We start from the raw sequence: 20290 nt of genomic DNA on the forward strand, positions 1-20290 counted from the left end.
GTATTTTGGTCCATTCCTGGCGAAACGCTTACTTGAGAAGATCGACACTTTGGTATTTTTTAGTGTCAATCTTGCTTTCCAAAATACTCCAGACACAATAGTCCAACGGATTAGTATCCGGAGGTTTTGGAGTTCATTGTGCGCTGGAAATGATGAGAGGAACCTCAATTTGTAACCATTCTTGGGTGGCGCGTGCTGAGTGTGATGTTGCTGAGTCCTGTTGGAATTTCCAAGGTCTGCGGACAAAATGCTTTAATACACCCTCCAGAATATTTTCGCGATAATAGGGTTGCCCATATTCGATGGACCCATCTGGCAACGCCATAACTTTTGACAGAGATGTCACATCGCTTAATGACATACCGCGTTTGAAGCGTCTGTCCAAGCAGATTTTTACCATGAACGAATACAAGCCACGCAAGCGCTCTGAAATACTTGAAATTTACATTCAACAGAAGAAATCAATTGTGAAAAAAAATGTGAGAAGTGCGCCTTCTAAAAACACCATTAAGCGTTTATACGAAAAATTTTCGACTGGTAAGGCTCTTTCTAATCCGAAGAGGCCATATAAAAGTCGACCAAGGTGATCGGCCGAGAATATCGCTGCCGTACGAGCCAGTGTTGAGAGGTCCCCAAGAACATCCCAAAAACGCCGTTCTCAGCAGTTGGGCATGGCTCGGTCCACTGTACAACGGATTATTCGCATTGATTTGCATTTGTTCCCGTACAAAATTCAATTGACGCAAAGAATGTTGCCTGCGGACAAGCCTCGTCGATTGGAATGGACCCAAAGGGCCCAAAAGTCCGTCGAATATGGGCAACCCTGTATTTGACATTTATTCTGATGCCACGGTCGATTAATACGAGCGGAGAGCGACCACCGACTGTTATGGCGGCCCACACCATCAACCGAAGGTGCACATTTCACCTTACTTCTTTGGGAAGTAAACACGATAATTTTGTTTGTTTACAAACTGCTGGACAACGAATGTTTTCTCATTGCTTTCGGCCAAACGAAGCAACTCTTTAGACTCTCTTGAGTCTATTTTCTTTCCGTTGCGGTTTAAGTTCTTGCACTTTTTGGAATTTCAATGGTTTTACCCCGAGCTCATTTTTCAATAATTGGCGAATGGAATATTGCGATATGTTCAGATTACGAGCCATTTTCGGCCACTGCGACGCGGGGTTCGATCAAGTACGTCCACTTCTTTGACGCTGTGTAATCCGTCCACTTCACGGTAACGAGCGATGGAAGATTTATTCACATTTAAATGCTGGAGTGCTCTAACGATAGCCATTTGTGGTTTTCCAGCCAAATGTAAAGAAATCACACTATCACTCTTAAATTCCATCACGAATAACTTTTTTTCTGGAAAATTCTCACCAAAATGTATTTGTACGCTTGTAAACAATATAATGAACTGTCACTGGAATATTTTTAACAGCTGTCGGACGGGTGTCTTGGAAATGACAGCAGTCTGAAGTTGGTTGCAGTTTTTCTATCTCAACCTGTATATATGTAGCTTCAATTTATAGTTAAGCCTTCCTAAGGCCGTAGTGAGGCCTCGAAGTTTGATACAAGATAACACCTCTGTCAAATGTTGTTAAAATAGAGTAAGATTCCGATACATGTATTATGTTGTAGAATATAATATGATCCACAATGACTTTGGTTCACGTTTAATTTTTCACATTATGGTTGAAAGTTTTATAGAAATTTTCGATTTTTCAAAACCACATCGCTCTCCTTTACAGCGTGCCGATTTGGGTATCACCGATTTAACCATGACTTCTGATCGTGAAAGTGCAGTTGACTTTACAATTCCTTTTATGAATTTGGGTAAGTATGAAAAGCTTTTTCGCATTTGACATTATTTTTTGCTTTTGGTTCTTGTTCCGTGGCATGCTGCAAATGCTTCCAATTAGAATGATAATAACCGTGAAATAGCAACAAAGAAAGTGAAATGCTGGCTATGAAAAAAAGAGACAATAATGGCAAGAGTAGCAAGTGTGAAAATTGTAATGTCAGCATTTGAAGCAGAAGATGGAAACTCATTAATGACTTTGGCTAAAATGCTTGCTGTCCTTGTGTTTGTAGTTGTTATCATTGTTGTTGGTGTTGTTGTTGCTGCTGTTGGTTCAAGCCCAAGTACAACATCATTATGGAAGGAAAACGAATATGCATTGCATGAGCAGTGCTATTTCCTAAAAGCTGTTTAGGTATATAACAGTATATGCCAGTAGAGTTGTCATATAAAGTAGACAATTTATTTGTACATATGTTACAATTCTAAGCTTTTCGGAATATTTTGGTTTTTGAATAAAATACTGATGTATATATAGACACGTATACAATATGACCTATTATCCATAATATATTAAATTAGATATAAAGTTTCCCTTTTTAAGAAAAATAATCCTTAATATGTAGTGGTACCTTTACTTTATGTTTTAGTATTTGTGCTGGACATCCCTAATAACAAAATTGTATGTCTATTTATATACATAAATCATTGCATGTATTCTTTCATTACTAAAGCAATCTCTGTGACAACAGTTCTAATTAACACTGAATGAACTAGATACACTGTAAGAAGTATCTCTTTTAATTTCTGTAAAAATTATATGGACTTCTCATGGACCAAATACAGAAAATGTTCAACTTTTTAATCACTGTTGAGTATTTCGGCCATAGGTTTGCCCATATAAAAATCTATCTGGTCCTTGAGAAATAAATATCTAAATCTCCAATCCATTCAATTTAATATTTTGAAGAATAATAAATCCAAATACCCATTAAAGAGGTCGAGTACATTATTGCTTATCCCTAACTTTAGAAATATATATATTCCGAATTAGAAATACTCATAACTGCATTTGCGTTAATCCACAGGGTGAGATGAAAAAACTGCAACAAACTTCAGGCTGCTGTCATTTCTAAGCCACTCGTCCGACAGCTCTTAAAATTATTCCAGTGACAGCTCATTATATTGTTTAAAAGCGTACAAAAGCATTTTGTAGAGAATATTCCCTAAAAAAAGTTACACGTGATGGAATTGAAGCGTGATAGTTTTATTTCTTTATATTTGGCTGGAAAACAACACGTGGTTATCGTTAGAGCACTCCAGCATTTAAATGTTAATAAATCTCTTGTGTCTCGTACCATCGCTCGTTACCGTGATACTTGTAGCGTAGCCCGACGTCGGGGAAGTGGGCGAAAGAATACAGCAACATCAGCAGAAATGGTTCGAAAAGTAAAGAAGTAACTTGATCGAAACCCGCGTCGCAGTGGCCGAAAAATGGCTTGTGAGCTGAACATATCTCAATACTACATTTGGTAAATATTAAAAAATTAGCTCGGGGTAAAGCTATTGCAATTTCAAAAAGGGCACGAACTTACACCGCAACAGAAACGAAATAGACTCAAAAGAGTTGCTTCGCTTGGCCGAAAGTGGTGAACTGCCGAATTTAGTTTTCTCCAATGAGAAAACTTTCGTTGTCCAGCAGTTTGTAAACAAACAAAATGATCGTGTTTACTTACCAAAGAGGTCAGCTGAAAATGTGCACCTTCGGTTGGCCACCAGAACTTAAGCGCCGGCCATGGTGATGGTGAGGGCCGTCATAACAGCCGATGATCGCTTTCCGCCCGTATTAATCGACCGTGACATAGGAATAAATGCTGAATATTATTGCGAAAATATTCTGGAGGGTGTATTAAAGCCTTGGGCACGCAAACATTTTGACGGCAGATCTTGGACATTCTCACAGGGCTCAGCACCATTGCACTCGGCACGCGCAACCCAAGAATGTTTAGAAAATGAGGTTCTCGCTTCATTTCCAGTGCACAATGGCCACCAAAATCTCCGCATACCAATCCGTTGGACTATTATTTCTGGAGTATTTTGGAAAGCAAGGTTGGCACTAAAAATACGATCACCTCAAGTAAGCGCATCGCCGGGAATGGGCCAAATTAACGCAGAGCAACATTCGGGCAGCGTGTGAAGGTTTCATTGGCCGTTTGGAGGCCATAATTCGTGCCGAAGGTGACCAATTCGAACAAATCTAAACTTATTCTAAAATGTTATCATATTTCCGACATTTCTAGCTTTCATTCAGTGAAATTTAAAACAAATGAAAAAATTATGGCGCGTGACTTTGTTGCAGTTTTTTGATCCCACCCTGTATATATTAACTAGTAATGAAATAACTGAATTCCTGACTGACCTAGAATCAACGCTCCAACGAAACGACAGAAGCTAGAAGGCCAGTCTTGGTAGGCGTGTGAAAAGGCCGTATTTTTGGGAATTCGTACTAAAAGAGTAATAAAAGTACAAACATTTACGAAGAATTTAATATTTTGTGTTAGACGGTACAGAACAATATGTTTTTGGAAATTCGAATTTAGGGTTACGAAAAGTTCTAAAATGGTACCATTTGATATTATGTGAACGGATTGAGCTAAAAACTTGAAATTTGACAAGAGAATCAAGATTGGTATAAGATATATAACGTGGCTTTGTAAAGGTGTACTAAATGTGAAAACTGTACGGTTTAGGGCAAACGGATGCAACTAGATTTTTTGAATTTTGCGTAAGAAACCAATAGTTTTTGTGATAAAAGGTACAATTTGTTATTGGGTGAAACGATAGTACTTGCAGTTTGAAATTTTGTTCTATTTATTGTACCATTTTTTGTTACATTTAACATCTTTTAGAAAAAAATATATGAAACACTTTTCTATGCGAATATGTTATGAACAACAGAGGATTGCACAAAAATTAATTGTTTTTTTTAAAAAAAAAATTAGAACTTTAAATTCATCTTTAAAACAAGTAAACAAAGGCTATAGTAGTGCGGGGCCAACCATGTGATACCCTACAACACTACAATATGTTAGAAGCCCCCTTATGTCCGAAACAATTTTGGAATATTTCGCTTATGTCACCCTTAGCTTTTCGGCAAGGGACATATGTCCAATATCACTCCGTCATGCTGTTAGTTTTTGTGGTCCATTTTATAGCTACATATACCAATGGTTATCCAAAATGCTAGAATTCTTCCCTGTTCTTATCTCTCTTCAATTATGTGAGTAGGAAATTTTTTCTGTTTTTGGTTAATTTGAACCCCTAAATATTTTGCGATCAACCTTCAAAAGCAAGAGGAGCCTCTGTATCTCCAAATTTAGACTTATCTATATAATTTGCTTGTCTACGATATTTGGCTATATTCGTCAACGAAATCAGCAAAAAAGCCAGAAGTTCGTCTTTTGTGTATTGCGGATATCGCTTGTAAATAATGTTGGTATTTTTTCACACAAAAGTTGTGGTCCATTCTGCCCGCTGTCCTAAACTCTAACTTCATGCGAGATTTCCTTTGGATTCAATTTGTTAACTTTATAACGGCTGCAAAATCTGGAACATTTTTAGTTGTTGGTCCATTTCAACCCCTAAATATATTGCGGACATCTTTGAAAACAATAGGCCTAGCCATTCTGTTTGTTTGTCTATTTGTGATTTCGCCGGGATTAAAAATATTCGCGGTTTAATGGAAAATTTGACTTTTATATAACACAAATGTTATGGTCTACTTCACCCACTAAATATTACCCAATGACCATCAAAATTGGAAGGTTTCTACCCAGCCCTAAGCTCTAACCCCATGCTAACTTCCGCTTCGATTGGTCTATAATTGCGACCTGCAGTAATTGCCAAATCAGGAAATTTTTCAGTTTTTGGTCCATTTCAACCCTAAAATCAACTAAATATTATGCGATCATCTCCAAAAGAAATAGGGTTATATTTTGGCCCTACCCCCACCTCCATTATAAATATCGTGAAGATCGGGCCATAATTGCGACCTGTTGAGTGATTACAAATTAACATGGACAGACGGACGGGCGGACATACATAGCTAGATCGACTCAGCTCGGCGAGATAGGAAGATCCATATATACTTTCCTATGTGGGAAACCAATATTTCGAGGTTTTACATAATTTTTGGCCCAATCAAACTTATAATATCCCCAACACATAGTGTTGTAGGGTATAAATATAGTATCATTTTGACATTTTGCAAGTTTTCAAATTTTCGATCGTTAACAATTTGCAGCCGAGGCCTAGGCAAAAAGTGACTATATCAGCTTTTTACTTGATCGAACTATTTCCCAGCTACATTTTCGAAATTTTCCAATATATATAGATTTATGATCATCCCAGTACAATATACCAATTTCAAATTTTCAATGCAATCGCAACATTTAAACTGTGTAGAATGTTTAGCACTTGAATAAACATATCATTTCTGTACGACAGCTAACAGAAATAATTCAGATTTTCTGCTCCGAATGATATATGAACGTTTATTGTCCCTATACAAATATTTATCTAGATTTCACACGTTTTCATTTCATTGTCCCAGAATGCAAATAAAAAAATGTGAATCTGTCAGTGTACATATCATTAATAACTGTAAAATGTTTCAAGCTTCCAACTAGGAATTCTATCATGGCAATTCGTTCGCCAGCCCCCTCCCACTCCCAAAAATACGAAATGAATGAAATGAAGTCCACACAACATACAATATATTTCCTCTAATGATGGTGGTGGCAATAACAACAACAACAACAGCAGCAACAACACCAAGAACAAACCAAGCATATCATCATTGCAAAATGAGAAATCATAACGAGAGCCGGCATTATTGCTAGCTATAGAATATGCAAGGACAACCCAGCAGCCTCGTCGGTAGCAATGAAATTTATTTAAGTGTAGCAACATTGACATTAGAAGACTATGCCTCGAGTCCTGCCATAAATGTCCTTGAATGCATTTTTTCTTTTTGTTTGCAAAAAGTAACCAATTTATTTCCACTTTAAAATATGTGTCTTCTATTTTTTATTTTTCGTTTTATGCTTTTTCTTGATCTTCTCTTCTGTTTCTTTTCTCCCCACAGGCATTGCAATCTTGTTTCGCAAACCGATGAAAGAACCCCCAAAACTATTCTCATTCATGTCACCATTTTCGGGCGATGTCTGGCTATGGCTGGGCATTGCATACGTGATGGTGGCATTGAGCATGTTTGTGTTGGGTCGCATCTCACCACCTGAGTGGGATAATCCGTATCCTTGTGTTGAAGAGCCTACCGAACTGGAGAACCAATTTACTTTCATTAATTGCTTTTGGTATGCCATGGGAACCCTCTTGCAACAAGGCTCAGAATTAGCGGCAAAGTAAGTTGAATGCAATGCATATGGATGACGATAATGGGGTGGAGTGTGTAAATTGAAATAGAAACAATGTCTAATCGACGACCAAAAGGACGTATCATAGAATTTGGCATGTAAAAAGCTGGTGGAGTGTATGTGGGTGATTAGGCGGGGTAATTTATAAGCGGAAACGGTACTTAATAGTACAAACATTTGAATTTTGGATTAGATGTTGCAATTTCGCATGTATGTACATCGTAATTGAGATTAACTAGATAAGCTGTTGTTTTTGAAAATTCGTACTAAACATGCATTAAATAGTACTTAAGCTGCGTTTTGGAGCTAAACTCTATACCTGTCTAGAATTTTGAAATTTCTTATGAATGTCCTCATATATTGCGGAAAATTTGTAAAATGAAAGCAAGGAATTCTGAAATTTAATATTTAGACTTGTGCGACAAAAGATACATATCTACGAAATTATTATTTTTTTATTGAAAGGTAACATAATTTTAAATACTAAAAACAAGGGAGTAAATCCTTTATATTAGAATGTGGGTAGTAGGACCATCTATACATACCAATATATGTGACATTGGATCGGATACATGTCTTCTACCGATTTCGGGTTAATTGTGCACCAAGTTGCCAATATCAGTCCAAATGACCTGCATTTTTGCACATCCGACCGAATTCAGTCTAGAAAGAAGTAGATCAATTTTTGTAAATTCCGCTCAGATTTAGCTGTACCTCCAATATATATGTTACATCCGAATTATGCTTTTAGGTCGCTCATATGAACAATAGTCTTCGCTCCAGATATCAGATACAGCTCAGAAGTTAGAGCCTAAAATTTTGTCAAGATCGATTCAGATTTGGATATAGCTCCCATATATATCCTCATCCAATTTCAGGTTTATTGTGCACCAAATGGCTAATATAAGCTCCGACCGAATTCAGCCTAGTAGCAAGTACAACAAGTTCTGGGTGAAAATCGGTTTAGATATATCTATACAGGGCGAGATGAAAAAACTGCAACAAAGTCAAACGCCATAATTTTTACATTTTTTTTAATTTTATTGAAATAAAGCAAAATTTTCGGAAATAGCATCAAATGTTAGAATAAATTTAGATTTGTTCGATTTGTTCACCTTTGGTACAAATTATGGCCTTCAAACGGCCAATGAAACCGTCACACGCTGCCCGAATATTGCTCTGCCGGATTTTGGCCCATTACCGAAGCGCTTGCTTGAGGTGATCGACACTTTGGTATATTTCCAAGATACAATAGTCCAACGGATTGGTATCCGGAGATTTTGGTGGCCATTGTGCTCTGGAAATGAAGCGAGGAACCTCATTTTGTAACCATTTTGCGTGTCCAAGGCTTTAATACGCCCTCCAGAATATTATTTTTTTTTGATGCCACTGTCGATTAATACGAGCGGAGAGCGACCATCAGCTGTTATGGCGGCCCACATCATCACCATGGCCGGCGCTTGAGTTCTGCTGGCCAACCGAAGGTGCACGTTTTCAGCTGACCTCTTTGGCAAGTAAACACGATCATTTTGTATGTTTACAAACTGATGGGCAACGAATATTTTCTCGTCGGAGAAAACCATATTCGGCAGTTCACCACTTTCGGCCAAGCGAAGCAACTTTACCCCGAGCCCATTTTTTCAATATTTGCCGAATGGAATATTGCGATATGTTCAGCTCACGAGTCATTTTTCAGCCACGGCGACGCGGGTTTCTATCAAGTCTCTTCTTTATTTTTGAACCATTTTCGGTGATGTTGCTGTTTTCTTCTGTCCACTTCCTTGACGTCGGGCTACGCTATCAGTATCGCGGTAACGAGCGATGGTACGAGACACAAAAGATTTATTCACATTTAAATGCTGAAGTGCTTTAACGATAGCCACAGCCAAATATAAAGAAATAACACTATCACGCTTGAATTCCATCACGAATAACTTTTTTTCGGGAAAATTCTCACCAAAATTCTTTTGTACGCTTGTTAACAATATAATGAGCTGTCACTGGAATAATTTTAACAGCTGTCGGACGAGTGGCTTAGAAATGACAGCAGTCTGAATTTGAAAGTTTTTTCATCTCACCCTGTATCTGTTTTATCCGATTTGGCGTTATATACACTCCACAACAATGAAATTTGATACCGGCTCGAAAATACCTCTGCCAAATTTTATTGTGATTGATTCAGATTTTTATATACCTTCGATATACATCTTCATCCGATTTTACGGCTATTGTTCACCATATATGTAATATCAACCCAAATTGGATAGGATTTTTCATATTCAACTGAATTTTTCCATTTGGTGAAACTCGGTTCGGTATATCTGTTGCTCTTCTTAAATTTTTTAATATAATTCCAATCAAAGTTGATATGACCTACTTCACACAAATTTCCAATATAAACTTTTTTGTTACTTTTTGCTACTAAATACTTATAGTGGTGCAGAGTATCATGTAGTCGGCCCCGCCAGACTTTTGAACTTTCCTTGCTGGTTTACTTATCAGGCGTTTCTTATGTTCAAAGAATCTATTCCTCTTGAAATTTCAAAGATATAAGCATTATCCTCTAACATTACCAAAATAATCTGAATACCCATTTCTTTCAGAGGATTTTCGACGCGAGCGGTTGCTTCATTTTGGTCTTTCTTCACCCTTATATTGGTGTCATCCTATACCGCCAATTTAGCCGCCTTCTTAACGATTGAATCGCTCAGCACCCCCATTGAAAATGTTGAAGATTTAGCGGCGAACAAAGGTGGTGTTAATTACGGAGCAAAACTGGGTGGCAGCACTTCGACTTTTTTTAAGGTTTGTAACAAACCGCCACAAATAGTGCCACCCGCAGCATGGGTTTAATTGAAATTCATTATTTTCTCTCTTGTTTTTACTTTTATTCATAACTCTCAAGGACGCCAAGTATCCTACGTACCAGAAAATGAATGAATTTATGACAAGCCATCCGGAATATATGACATCTACAAATGCCGAAGGTGTTGAACGTGTTGAGAAAGAGAATTACGCCTTTCTGATGGAATCAACGACCATTGAATATATAACCGAACGGCGTTGCAGTTTAACCCAGGTCGGTTCGTTGTTGGATGAAAAAGGATATGGCATTGCAATGCGTAAAAGTAAGTACAACAGCTTAGGGGTAACAATTTTTGTTGTAGTTTATTATTCGTGTGTGTTGGGATTTTAATCCTTTGGGTGCGTTTTAGTTTTGTGCAATGAAGTGCAATAGTATTTTTATATAATATCTTATAATTCTGGGTACATTCATTTAATATACACTCAGCCTTAAGACTACAGGTATTTTCAACTTGATTACGGCGAAGTAATTTTTTCTTGGGGGGCAATACCTGGTTTTTCGAACCGGATACAAAATCCGGGTCTTATCAGGTTCTACAAAATGGATATCATTTATTTTCTTTCTGAGAATTAAGCTCAAACATTTTTGGGAAATAATCCCCACATCAAACCGTCATAATCCCCGTGGGGATTATGCCCGTTGTGGAAGGGAGTTTATATGGAGTTTATGACTAAAAAAATGAAAATAAAAAACTCAGACATAATCCCCATAATTGCAATGGGAGTTACGTCCGGGCACCTAGTCCAAACTTGGTACGTGGTAATATTTACTTCAAACTAAGGGCAGGAGCGATAATGGAATTTATTGGCCTACTTCATTTTGCACCTCCTGCCAAATATAAACATTTTGAATAACGCTATCAAAATGTAAATTTCAATACAAAAATTGCTGAGGGCAGAATGAAAATGTGAATTACCAATAAAAAGAAAACAAAACTTCTAAACATTTACTTAAAATTATCTTCAAATTATAAAAAAATATTGTACAAAGCGACAAAGTGTAAAAAAAAGGTTTAAAATATTGGCTCTGCAAAGTATTAGAAAACAAGTAAGCAAAAGCTATAGTCGTACGGGTCCTATCCTATAACACTAAAATATGTTCGCAGTCCCCTTATGCCCAAATCCATTTTGGAAGATTTCGGTTTTGAAATAGTGTCAAAGAGCCCTACAAAAATTTTACCCTTAGGTTTTTAAACCGGGGAGTTTGGCATTCAAAATAATTTCACACGAAAATTGTGGTCCAATTTACAGCTAAATTTAACCGAAGGGTCCAACACACTAAACTACTTCCCTGTCCTTAACTCTCCTCTGATGCGAAATTCCGTGTCGATTGGTTTTCAATTGTGGTCTATAAATCGACCACAAAATTCGAAAAATTTACATTTTTTAGTCGTACGATAATTGCGACATGTATATAAACCCTCAAAACGTAATATTGCGGGGTGTAAAAATTTAGAAAAGTTGCAGTTCAAAATTGTAAGTCAAATTGAAAAATCGCATGCGATAAAAAAATATGACAAAAATAGAAAAAAAATGGTACAAAAGATATTCAAATTTGTTTTTATTAAGCGATTTGCTTAGATTTTATCCTTATCTTGCAAGGGACCATTCCGAATTGATAGAAATTGTTTAAATCGGCCCACCGATTCTTAACTTATAAGCAGAATTAATAGGATATATTTCTTTAATATATATATTGTACCTATTTTGCTATATATTCGATTTCTTGGCTATTAGCATCAGTTTTATGGATAGAATTACCTTTTAATGTATTTGTGATATGGCCTGGATTAAAAAAATTGCGGTTTAGTAGACATTTTACCTCTATTTAACATGAACAGACGGACGGATGGACATACATAGCTAGATCGATATATATATATATATATATATATATATATATATATATATATATATATCACATCGCTTAATGACATACCGTGTTTGAAGCGTCAGTCCAAGCAGATTTTTACCATGAACGAATACACGCCACGCGAGCGCTCTGAAATACTTGAAATTTACATTCAACAGAAGAAGTAAATTGTGAAAACTCAACGTGCTTTTAAAACATTAAAAAATGTGAGAAGTGCGCCTTCTAAGAACACCATAAAGCGTTTATACGAAAAATTTTCGACTGGTAAGGCTCTTTCTAATCCGAAAAGGCCATATAAAAGTCGACCAAGGCGATCGGCCGAGAATATCGCTGCCGTACGAGCCAGTGTTTAGAGGTCCCCAAGAAGATCCCAAAAACGCCGTTCTCAGCAGTTGGGCATGGCTCGGTCCACTTTACAACGGATTATTCGCATTGATTTGCATTTGTTACCGTACAAAATTCAATTGACGCAAAGAATGTTGCCTGCGGACAAGCCTCGTCGATTGGAATGGGCCCAAAGGTTCGTCGAATATGGGCAATCCTATATATCCAAATGTGAGCTGACTTCAATATAATTTAGTTCATTTATTTTTCATCTCACCGTCATCTCACCATCCTGAATTTAGTACCCCTTAGTACTTTTCTATCAATTATAGTAAACATTTCCAAAACCACATTCCTATATTAACCACAGACACTAATAGTGACATCTCTATCAAATTTAAGATTTCAGCTCTATCCATTCACCTAATACCGAATTGTACTAAATATGGTCATTTTCGTGCATTTGTAGTACCCATTTCCAAAATCACCCCTTTATCACAACCCAACCACAAACAGGCACTCTCCAATTCCAAATTTCAGCTTCCACATATACAAAGTAGTATCATTTTGGAACTTTTCGTAATCTTTCAGTTTAAATTTCCAAAAACCCTTTGGTACATCTATCCTGCACTCCATCATTGACTCCCATTCTAAATTTCAATTTAAATCTTAGCTTATTCCGTTTGTCCAATATATAGTATTCTATTTCCAAAAACTCCACCTTGTAACACGCCTACGAACCAAGGCATCAGCTCTTTAGTCTGGGCGCTGAATAGATCTGTGAGTTACATATATAGATAATAATCATGACTGTCACCAAAAAAGGGTAAATATCAATAAGTGGTCAATTGCAAAAAGTGCACTGGATGAAACTTTTAAAACAATTAATTTTTTTTATTTACAATTTGCCAGATGCCACTGCTACTGGTAACGAAAGGGTTAATTCTATCGTTGTGCTAAAACGCCAAACAAACTTTAAAATGACGGTTATGTGCCTCGTTAGGTGAATTTTAATTACAGCATATAAGGCTTCATTCAATCGAGGGTTCTTCGATGTCAAGGGTTGCAATTATTGTCAAAGATTCACATGTGGTGTGGTCTTAGAATAGCGACCGGAATATAAATTTTTTTTGTTTTCAAATCAATCGGTTAAGGGGAAATATGAAATCGACAGTCATATTGACGTCATTGCTAGGAACTTTGAACTAATACAATGGAGGATTATTTATTAAAAAATATTCAAAGAATAACATTTGGCTTAAGAACCCAGATTTTTGTTGCCTTTTTGAGATTTCTTTTCTTTGGTGACTAATAGTAAGATTTCATGAAAAATATTTTTTGCCTTTGACGTCAATTATAGCTTTAACCCTAACATTTGTTTTTAATATTTATGAATTCCTGGCGTTTAGGTAAGGTATATACTGTTGATGTCTCCTTAGTAAAATTTTATGAAAAATAATTTTGTTGAGTACTTTGACTTCCTGTGATCCCATTTTAAGGAAGTTTTAAATCATATTAAACAAGTAAATAAAGTCTTAAAATCGGGCGGGGCTGACTTTATGATACCCTACACCACACGCATATTTAGTAGAGCTTCACATAACAAATAAAAGTTTTTAAGGGGAATGTATAAGAATAAAATCATACCAACTATGATTATTGTTATAATTTAGAGTCCAAATAAACTAATATATGGGGGGAATATCCTCCTCTGAATCGATTTCTACTAAATTTACCGAGACATTTGTGTCTTTTCAATTCGGGCTTATATTAATTATTTGGCGCACAATTAACATGAAATCGTATAAATATATCGATCTCGATACAGTTTGGCAAAGTTATTTCTGAGCTGTATTTGATATATTTCCCCGAATATTTTTGTTACGAAGTGCATATTACAGCTGTGGATAACAAATCGGATGAACAATACATATGGGAGCTATAGCTTTATCTGAACCGATCTCCAACAAATTTGCCAAACATGTTTCTAGGCTCAATTTGGTCGTAAGTGCCAAATTTCATCCGATTTGGGCTAATATTACACGATTGGTGCACAATAAAAGACAAATCCGACGAATATCGGAGTTATATCCAAATCTAAACCTATATCGATAAAATCTGGCAAAGGTATTTCTGACCTCTACTTGATATATTTTCCCAAAAACCGTTGTTACAGAGTGCATATTACGGCTGCGCAGGACAAAAATAACAAATCGGATGAACAATATATATGGGAGCTATAGCTATATCTGAACCGATTTTGATCGAATTTGGCATTTTTATTTTCAGGCCTTATTTGGACAGCGAACGAAATCAAACGAAACGAATAACGTACTGCTCACACGAAGTGACAAACTTTAAAATTACTTCAAACAAAACAATACCACAAACATTTCACTGCCAGAAGTACACAAACAATACGATTTCCGAACGAATCGCCGGGAAGCGTTTCCAAACGTTTAGACTGTTTCCATTGTATGATGGAAGTAATAAATAAATAAAAAGGCATGCATTTAAATTAGTATTGGTTTTTACTTTATTTTTAATGAGTTAATATACAGGGAAACATTTGCAAACGTTTGCAATGAGTTTTGTACTGTTTCGTTTCCTATGTTGCGTCATCCAGCAGCGTACATTTCAGTTTTGTTTTTGTTTCCACTCATCTACGCAAACAGTACAAAATACAAAAAAAGTCCCTCTATGTTAATATCGGTTTTGTTTCATTTCGTAATTCAAGAAAATACGAAACAAAACGATTGCAAACGTTTGGTAAAGTTTATTTTATATGGCAATAAATGAGACCTGTACTTAGTTTACAAATCAGAATGTGATTTTATGCAGATCATCAAAAGGAAGTATGGGTCTATCTCGGTTCCTTTTGCCTGTTACAAACAAATGCACAAAGACATAATACGTGGTCAGGTGGGTATAAAAAGGACAAAAAAGCCCCCATTGCACAGTGGTCGAGGTCGTATGGGAACAGCGGCCAAAAGTACTTTCAGTGCAGATATCAATATGAATCTTTGGTTATGGTACATTGATGGGATAAATATAAAAAATGTTACAAAATGGATATGGTCGATGCATGTTTTGGCATGGTCCCCATATAACGTACCTCCCGAATAAGGGTTATTTGCCCAATTCTTGTCACATTTCTACACCAGATTGTAATGTTATTTGACATTTTACGTTCTAAGGAGCTAAAAAATAATCTTACTGAAAATTATTTGGAACAGCCCGCCATAAGGTAGAGTCCCTTGTAAGGTACCTCCAAAAATAGAAGCATTTTTTATACAAATCAAGTCCAAATTTGATTATTTTTTGAAAACAAAATAAAATAACAATTTAATGTAAAATTAAATCAAAGATAAATTTTTCACAAATAATTAGTTATTGAAATTGGATATAACCGGTCAAAATTTAGGTATAGCTCCCATGTATATTCATCCAATTTGCCTTATATTGTGCCCAAATAGTATGGAATATACGTACGACCAGATGGGACCTGAAAATAAGTATGCCAAATTTGATCGAAATCGGTACAGATATAGCTATAGCTCCCATATATATTGTTCATCCGATTTGTTATTTTTGTCCTCCGCAGCCGTAATATGCACTCTGTGACAACGATATTTGGGGAAATATATCAAATATAACTCAGAAATACCCTTTCTAAATTTTATCGAGATCTGTTAATATTTGGACATGGCTCAAATATATATCTTCGTCCGATTTGGTTTTTATTGTGCACCAAACGTGTAATGCTAGGAACACAATTGGAGCGAACGACGAATTTCGCCCTACGCGGCGACAAAATGAGCCGCGAAAATTCGTCGTATGGAACACAATACCGACGAAATTATAAAACAGCTGATGAAGTTGTTTACTTTTTGCTCATTTGTTGACTACAATGAATTATACAAGAACACATAATTCTTTACGTTCTCTATTATAATTTCACTTATGTCCATCTTCTCTATTATAAATTCACTGATATCCATCTTCACTCAGGCGCAAGTACACAAATAAATAAACAAATTAATTATGTTTTTTTTATACGAGTAACAGATAGTAGAGTGACCATAACAAATTTTAAAGTAAAAAGTAACTTTATTTACTAAAACATATAAAATTCGTACAAGTATGGCCACCTTGTACTGTTTTGTTCGCCGGTCGCCGGCGTATGAAATAGAAATAAAGCTAATTGAGTTCGCGGCGACCGACGAAATTTTCGCCGGTGCCGTGATTGTGTGCACTTCCATATACACATATGTGTTTTATTTTTAACGACGAACATACGCCGCGAAAAAATTCGTCGTTCGCTCCAATTGTGTTCCTAGCATTATATTAGCCCAAATCAAATTTAGATAGAGCTCTCATATATATCTATCCGAATTCAAGTTAATTGTGCACCAAATGGATAATACAAGCCCGAATTGAAAAGGCGCAAATGCCTCGACAAATTTAATAGAACTCGATTCAGAGGAGTATATTCCTCCCATATATTAGTTCCTTTGGACTTTTAATTATTACTATAATCATTGTTGGTATGATTTAATTCTCACAAATTCCCCATTAAAACCTTTATTTGTTATGTGACGCTCTACTAAATATGCAAGGTGGTGTAGGGTATCATGAAGTCGGCCCCGCTCGACTTTAAGACTTTCTTTACTGGTTATTGTTTGCTAAGGTTCGCTGTCCCATTATAAAAGGGTCAGAGCTCAGAAGAAGGCGGTTAATAAGATCTGTGTTTGTTGAAACACCAGAATTTTTTCGGGCATGATTTAGTCGAAACTTGGATGATAGTGCCATAGATATAAATTTGTTAACTCTTTAGCTGTTTCCAGTGCAAAGGCCTTAAATTTTTCGACATAAATATTATACCCAGAGGACAATGCTTGCAACATTATTGAACACCCCTCAATTACATCCTTATCAATCCCAAACAACAAAAACATATTCTATGTCACTAGCACCATAGAACTGACAAAATTGGAGCGAAGTCACTTCAGTATATTGGGCATAACATACAAATCTGACAAAATCTGAAAGTTAAATTAGCACTTCTTGAATCTTAGGACCATTACTAATGGCGTGAAAAAAATCACATTGGAGGATTCAGGGGGGAAAACAATTAAAACTTTAACTGAAATCCAATTTTATTTTCAAAATTAATCTTAAAGGCAACTCAGAACACTCACATCTTCTATGTTATACACATATACTAAACACAAAAATTACTGCACTAAAAATAAGTTAATACCTTGCTTTTCAATAATAATGCCAAGATTTGTAATTTTAAAATGTATTTAATTTTGTAATACAGTTCTATTTTTACTCCACTTTTTCTCTGATCCCACTGAAAAAAACAACTAACTACATTTTCTCTTTTTTGATGCTATTTTCGAAGTGTCCCGTTAGAATGATGCCCGTTAGAATGATGCCAAGATTATTATGTTTTCTAAAAAGCTTAACCCCTTAAGAGTTCATTTGTACACATTTGACAATAAATATCTGATTTTCATTTTTTGAATTTTGGCCAATGGCAGCGACCACTGTGCATTGTTGACTCGCTTGAGGATTAAAATTTCGGACCAAAATTTTCCTCGTATTGTTATCTGCACTATTGCCGACTATACACCTAAAATGCACGAGTAATCTTAATCATAAAATTTCTAAAAATGTGGACAGATGACTTGTTCCCTGTGTGTTTAATTTCCGATGTAAGCTTTCAAAGCGTCGATACATATCTCTGCTGTTTTAGCTCTGAACAGTTGATTCGTAAAATCTAATTTTTATCTCGTCTCGGCAGGCATTTCTGGCTACTCATATGATGCGCACTAACCCATACTCATCACAATAAAAAAGAATGAATTAATTTAATTTCTAGGTTAAATGTCTTTGTTGAGCAAAACGTGATTCATACAATCTGAGTTCCTACCACACTGTAATCAAATCACCAATCCGTTACGAAAGTTATTGGCAAATTCTAATTCCTATGTTCCAAAAAACTTTTATTCACTTTTTCATTGAAATGAAATGTAATCCTTTAAACCTTTTTAGATACAACAGCTATAACGAGCTATACTCTTTTTTTTTTTTTTTTTTTTTTGTATTCACTAGATTGGCCCTATCGTAACATTCTTAGCCAAGCAGTACTGGAGTTGCAGGAACAAGGCGTATTGGCTAAAATGAAAACGAAATGGTGGAAAGAGAAACGGGGCGGCGGTGCTTGTGCGGTAAGTTTTGGATTGCTTTTCACTGTCTGTCTGTCTTTGTGTGTGTGTTTTTTCTTCTTCTTCTTTTTCTCTTTCGAAACATTAAGCAAGGATAATGATAGAAACAGACAAGTTCCTATGTAATTTGTTCATCGGAAATATTTAAATCCATGTCGACGGACTCTATTTTATTTCATTCAATAAAAAAAAAAAAAAAAAAAAACAATAACCAAATTTTTAAATCTAAGGCTGGAACATCGGAAAGTGGAGCTGTGGCCTTGGAATTTAGCAATTTGGGTGGTGTTTTCTTGGTAACAATTGTGGGCTGTGTGTTCGGCATATTCGTGTCCATTTTGGAAATGTTAATTGGTGTTAAGCAGCGTTGTGATGAAAATAAGGTACTGTCATTAAAACGCAAAGTTATTTGTCCCCATAAATGATTTTCATTGGGGATGGCAATTAAAAAATTTGGCCAGTTGTTGTTGTTGTTGTTTACCATGAATTTTATTACTGCCGCACCTGGTGTTAAAAAGGAATGTCTCCATTTGCCTGTAAGGTTATCCTGATGTTAAATAATTTATATATATATATATATATATTTTCTTACAAAATAAATCCCTTCACAACCACCTCATCTGTAAATATAATATTCCTATACGAACGATAAAAGGCAGGTTATGTAAGTGTGAAAAAATTACACGCAAAAAAATGAAATATTGACCTGGGTATTTAAAGTAAATGCTTTTAAAAACTCTTTTTAATATTAGATCTATACTTCTGTTGAAATTTAATTAAAGCAATTCAAAATGTATTATGCATAGTTGTACATATGGGCCAATGTTTTCTTGTAACACCTCAATAATGGAATTGCCTACAACATTGAATTTAAAGTTCGCTATAAGAAAAGAAAATACTATGTATACGTCTGCATTTTTGTATATAGCAGTTTCTCCTCTTGGAATTTGAATCATATATATATCATATATATAAAATAGCATAAAAAGATTTTTTTTAAGATTTTTATGCTATTTTATACCCTCCACCATACATAATATGGAGGGTATATTAATATAATCATTCCGTTTGTGACCCATCGAAGTAATAATTTTTGACCTAACAAAGTATGTGTATTCTTCATCAGCATAAACTTCTAAGTTGTTGCAAAATAGTCAGGCTAAGACAATTCAGCTCTGTCTCTCAGTTATAATCACGCTAAAATCAAAACGAATTAAGACAGGAAGCTGAAATTTTGCACAGATCAGTTTTTTTGTCAGCAGGCAGGTCATGTTCGATGATGGGCTATATCGGTCTACGATATCGTATAGCCCCAAATAACGGGGGCAGATTTTAGCCAAATTTTTCAATGAAATTGTCTGAAATTCTCCACAAGGAGTTCTTTCTGAGTACTTAACCCCCTGAAAAAAAAATTATCTATGCAGGGTGAGATAAAAAACTTCAACAAAGTCAAACGTCATAATTTTTACATTTTTTTTTTTAAATTTTATTCACTGAAAGCAAAAATGTCGGAAATGGCATCAAAGTTTAGAATAATGAAATGAAATGAAAAAATGAAAAAAAAAAAAAACGCTGCCCGAATGTTGCTTTGCGGTATGTTGGTCCATTCCCAGCGAAGCACTGGCTTGAGGTGGTCGACACTTTGGTATTTCCAAAATACTCCAGGCACAATAGTGCAACGGATTGGTATCCGGAGATTTTGGTGGCCATTGTGCGCTGGAAATAAGTCGAGGAACCTCATATTGTAACCATTCC

At 35.7% G+C, this 20290-nt stretch overlaps 1 protein-coding gene across 5 annotated transcripts in view; it reads left to right on the forward strand.

The window, feature by feature from the left end:
• Positions 1–20290, forward strand: part of LOC105262426 (glutamate receptor ionotropic, kainate 2) — a 50869-nt gene that overhangs the window by 17526 nt on the left and 13053 nt on the right. For 3 of the 5 annotated variants that reach the window (XM_059127045.1, XM_059127041.1, XM_059127042.1), the window contains exons 9-14: positions 1756–1840; positions 6952–7228; positions 9844–10045; positions 10146–10368; positions 18426–18541; positions 18769–18918. In XM_059127045.1, the coding sequence (XP_058983028.1) occupies positions 1756–1840; positions 6952–7228; positions 9844–10045; positions 10146–10368; positions 18426–18541; positions 18769–18918 (1053 nt within the window). The remainder of the gene's footprint in view (positions 1–1755; positions 1841–6951; positions 7229–9843; positions 10046–10145; positions 10369–18425; positions 18542–18768; positions 18919–20290) is intronic. The other 2 variants (XM_059127043.1, XM_059127044.1) reach the window with 1 other exon arrangement.

The sequence above is a fragment of the Musca domestica genome, unplaced genomic scaffold (assembly GCF_030504385.1).
Source record: "Musca domestica strain aabys unplaced genomic scaffold, Musca_domestica.polishedcontigs.V.1.1 42, whole genome shotgun sequence".
In the NCBI taxonomy this organism is placed as follows: Eukaryota; Metazoa; Arthropoda; class Insecta; order Diptera; family Muscidae; genus Musca; species Musca domestica.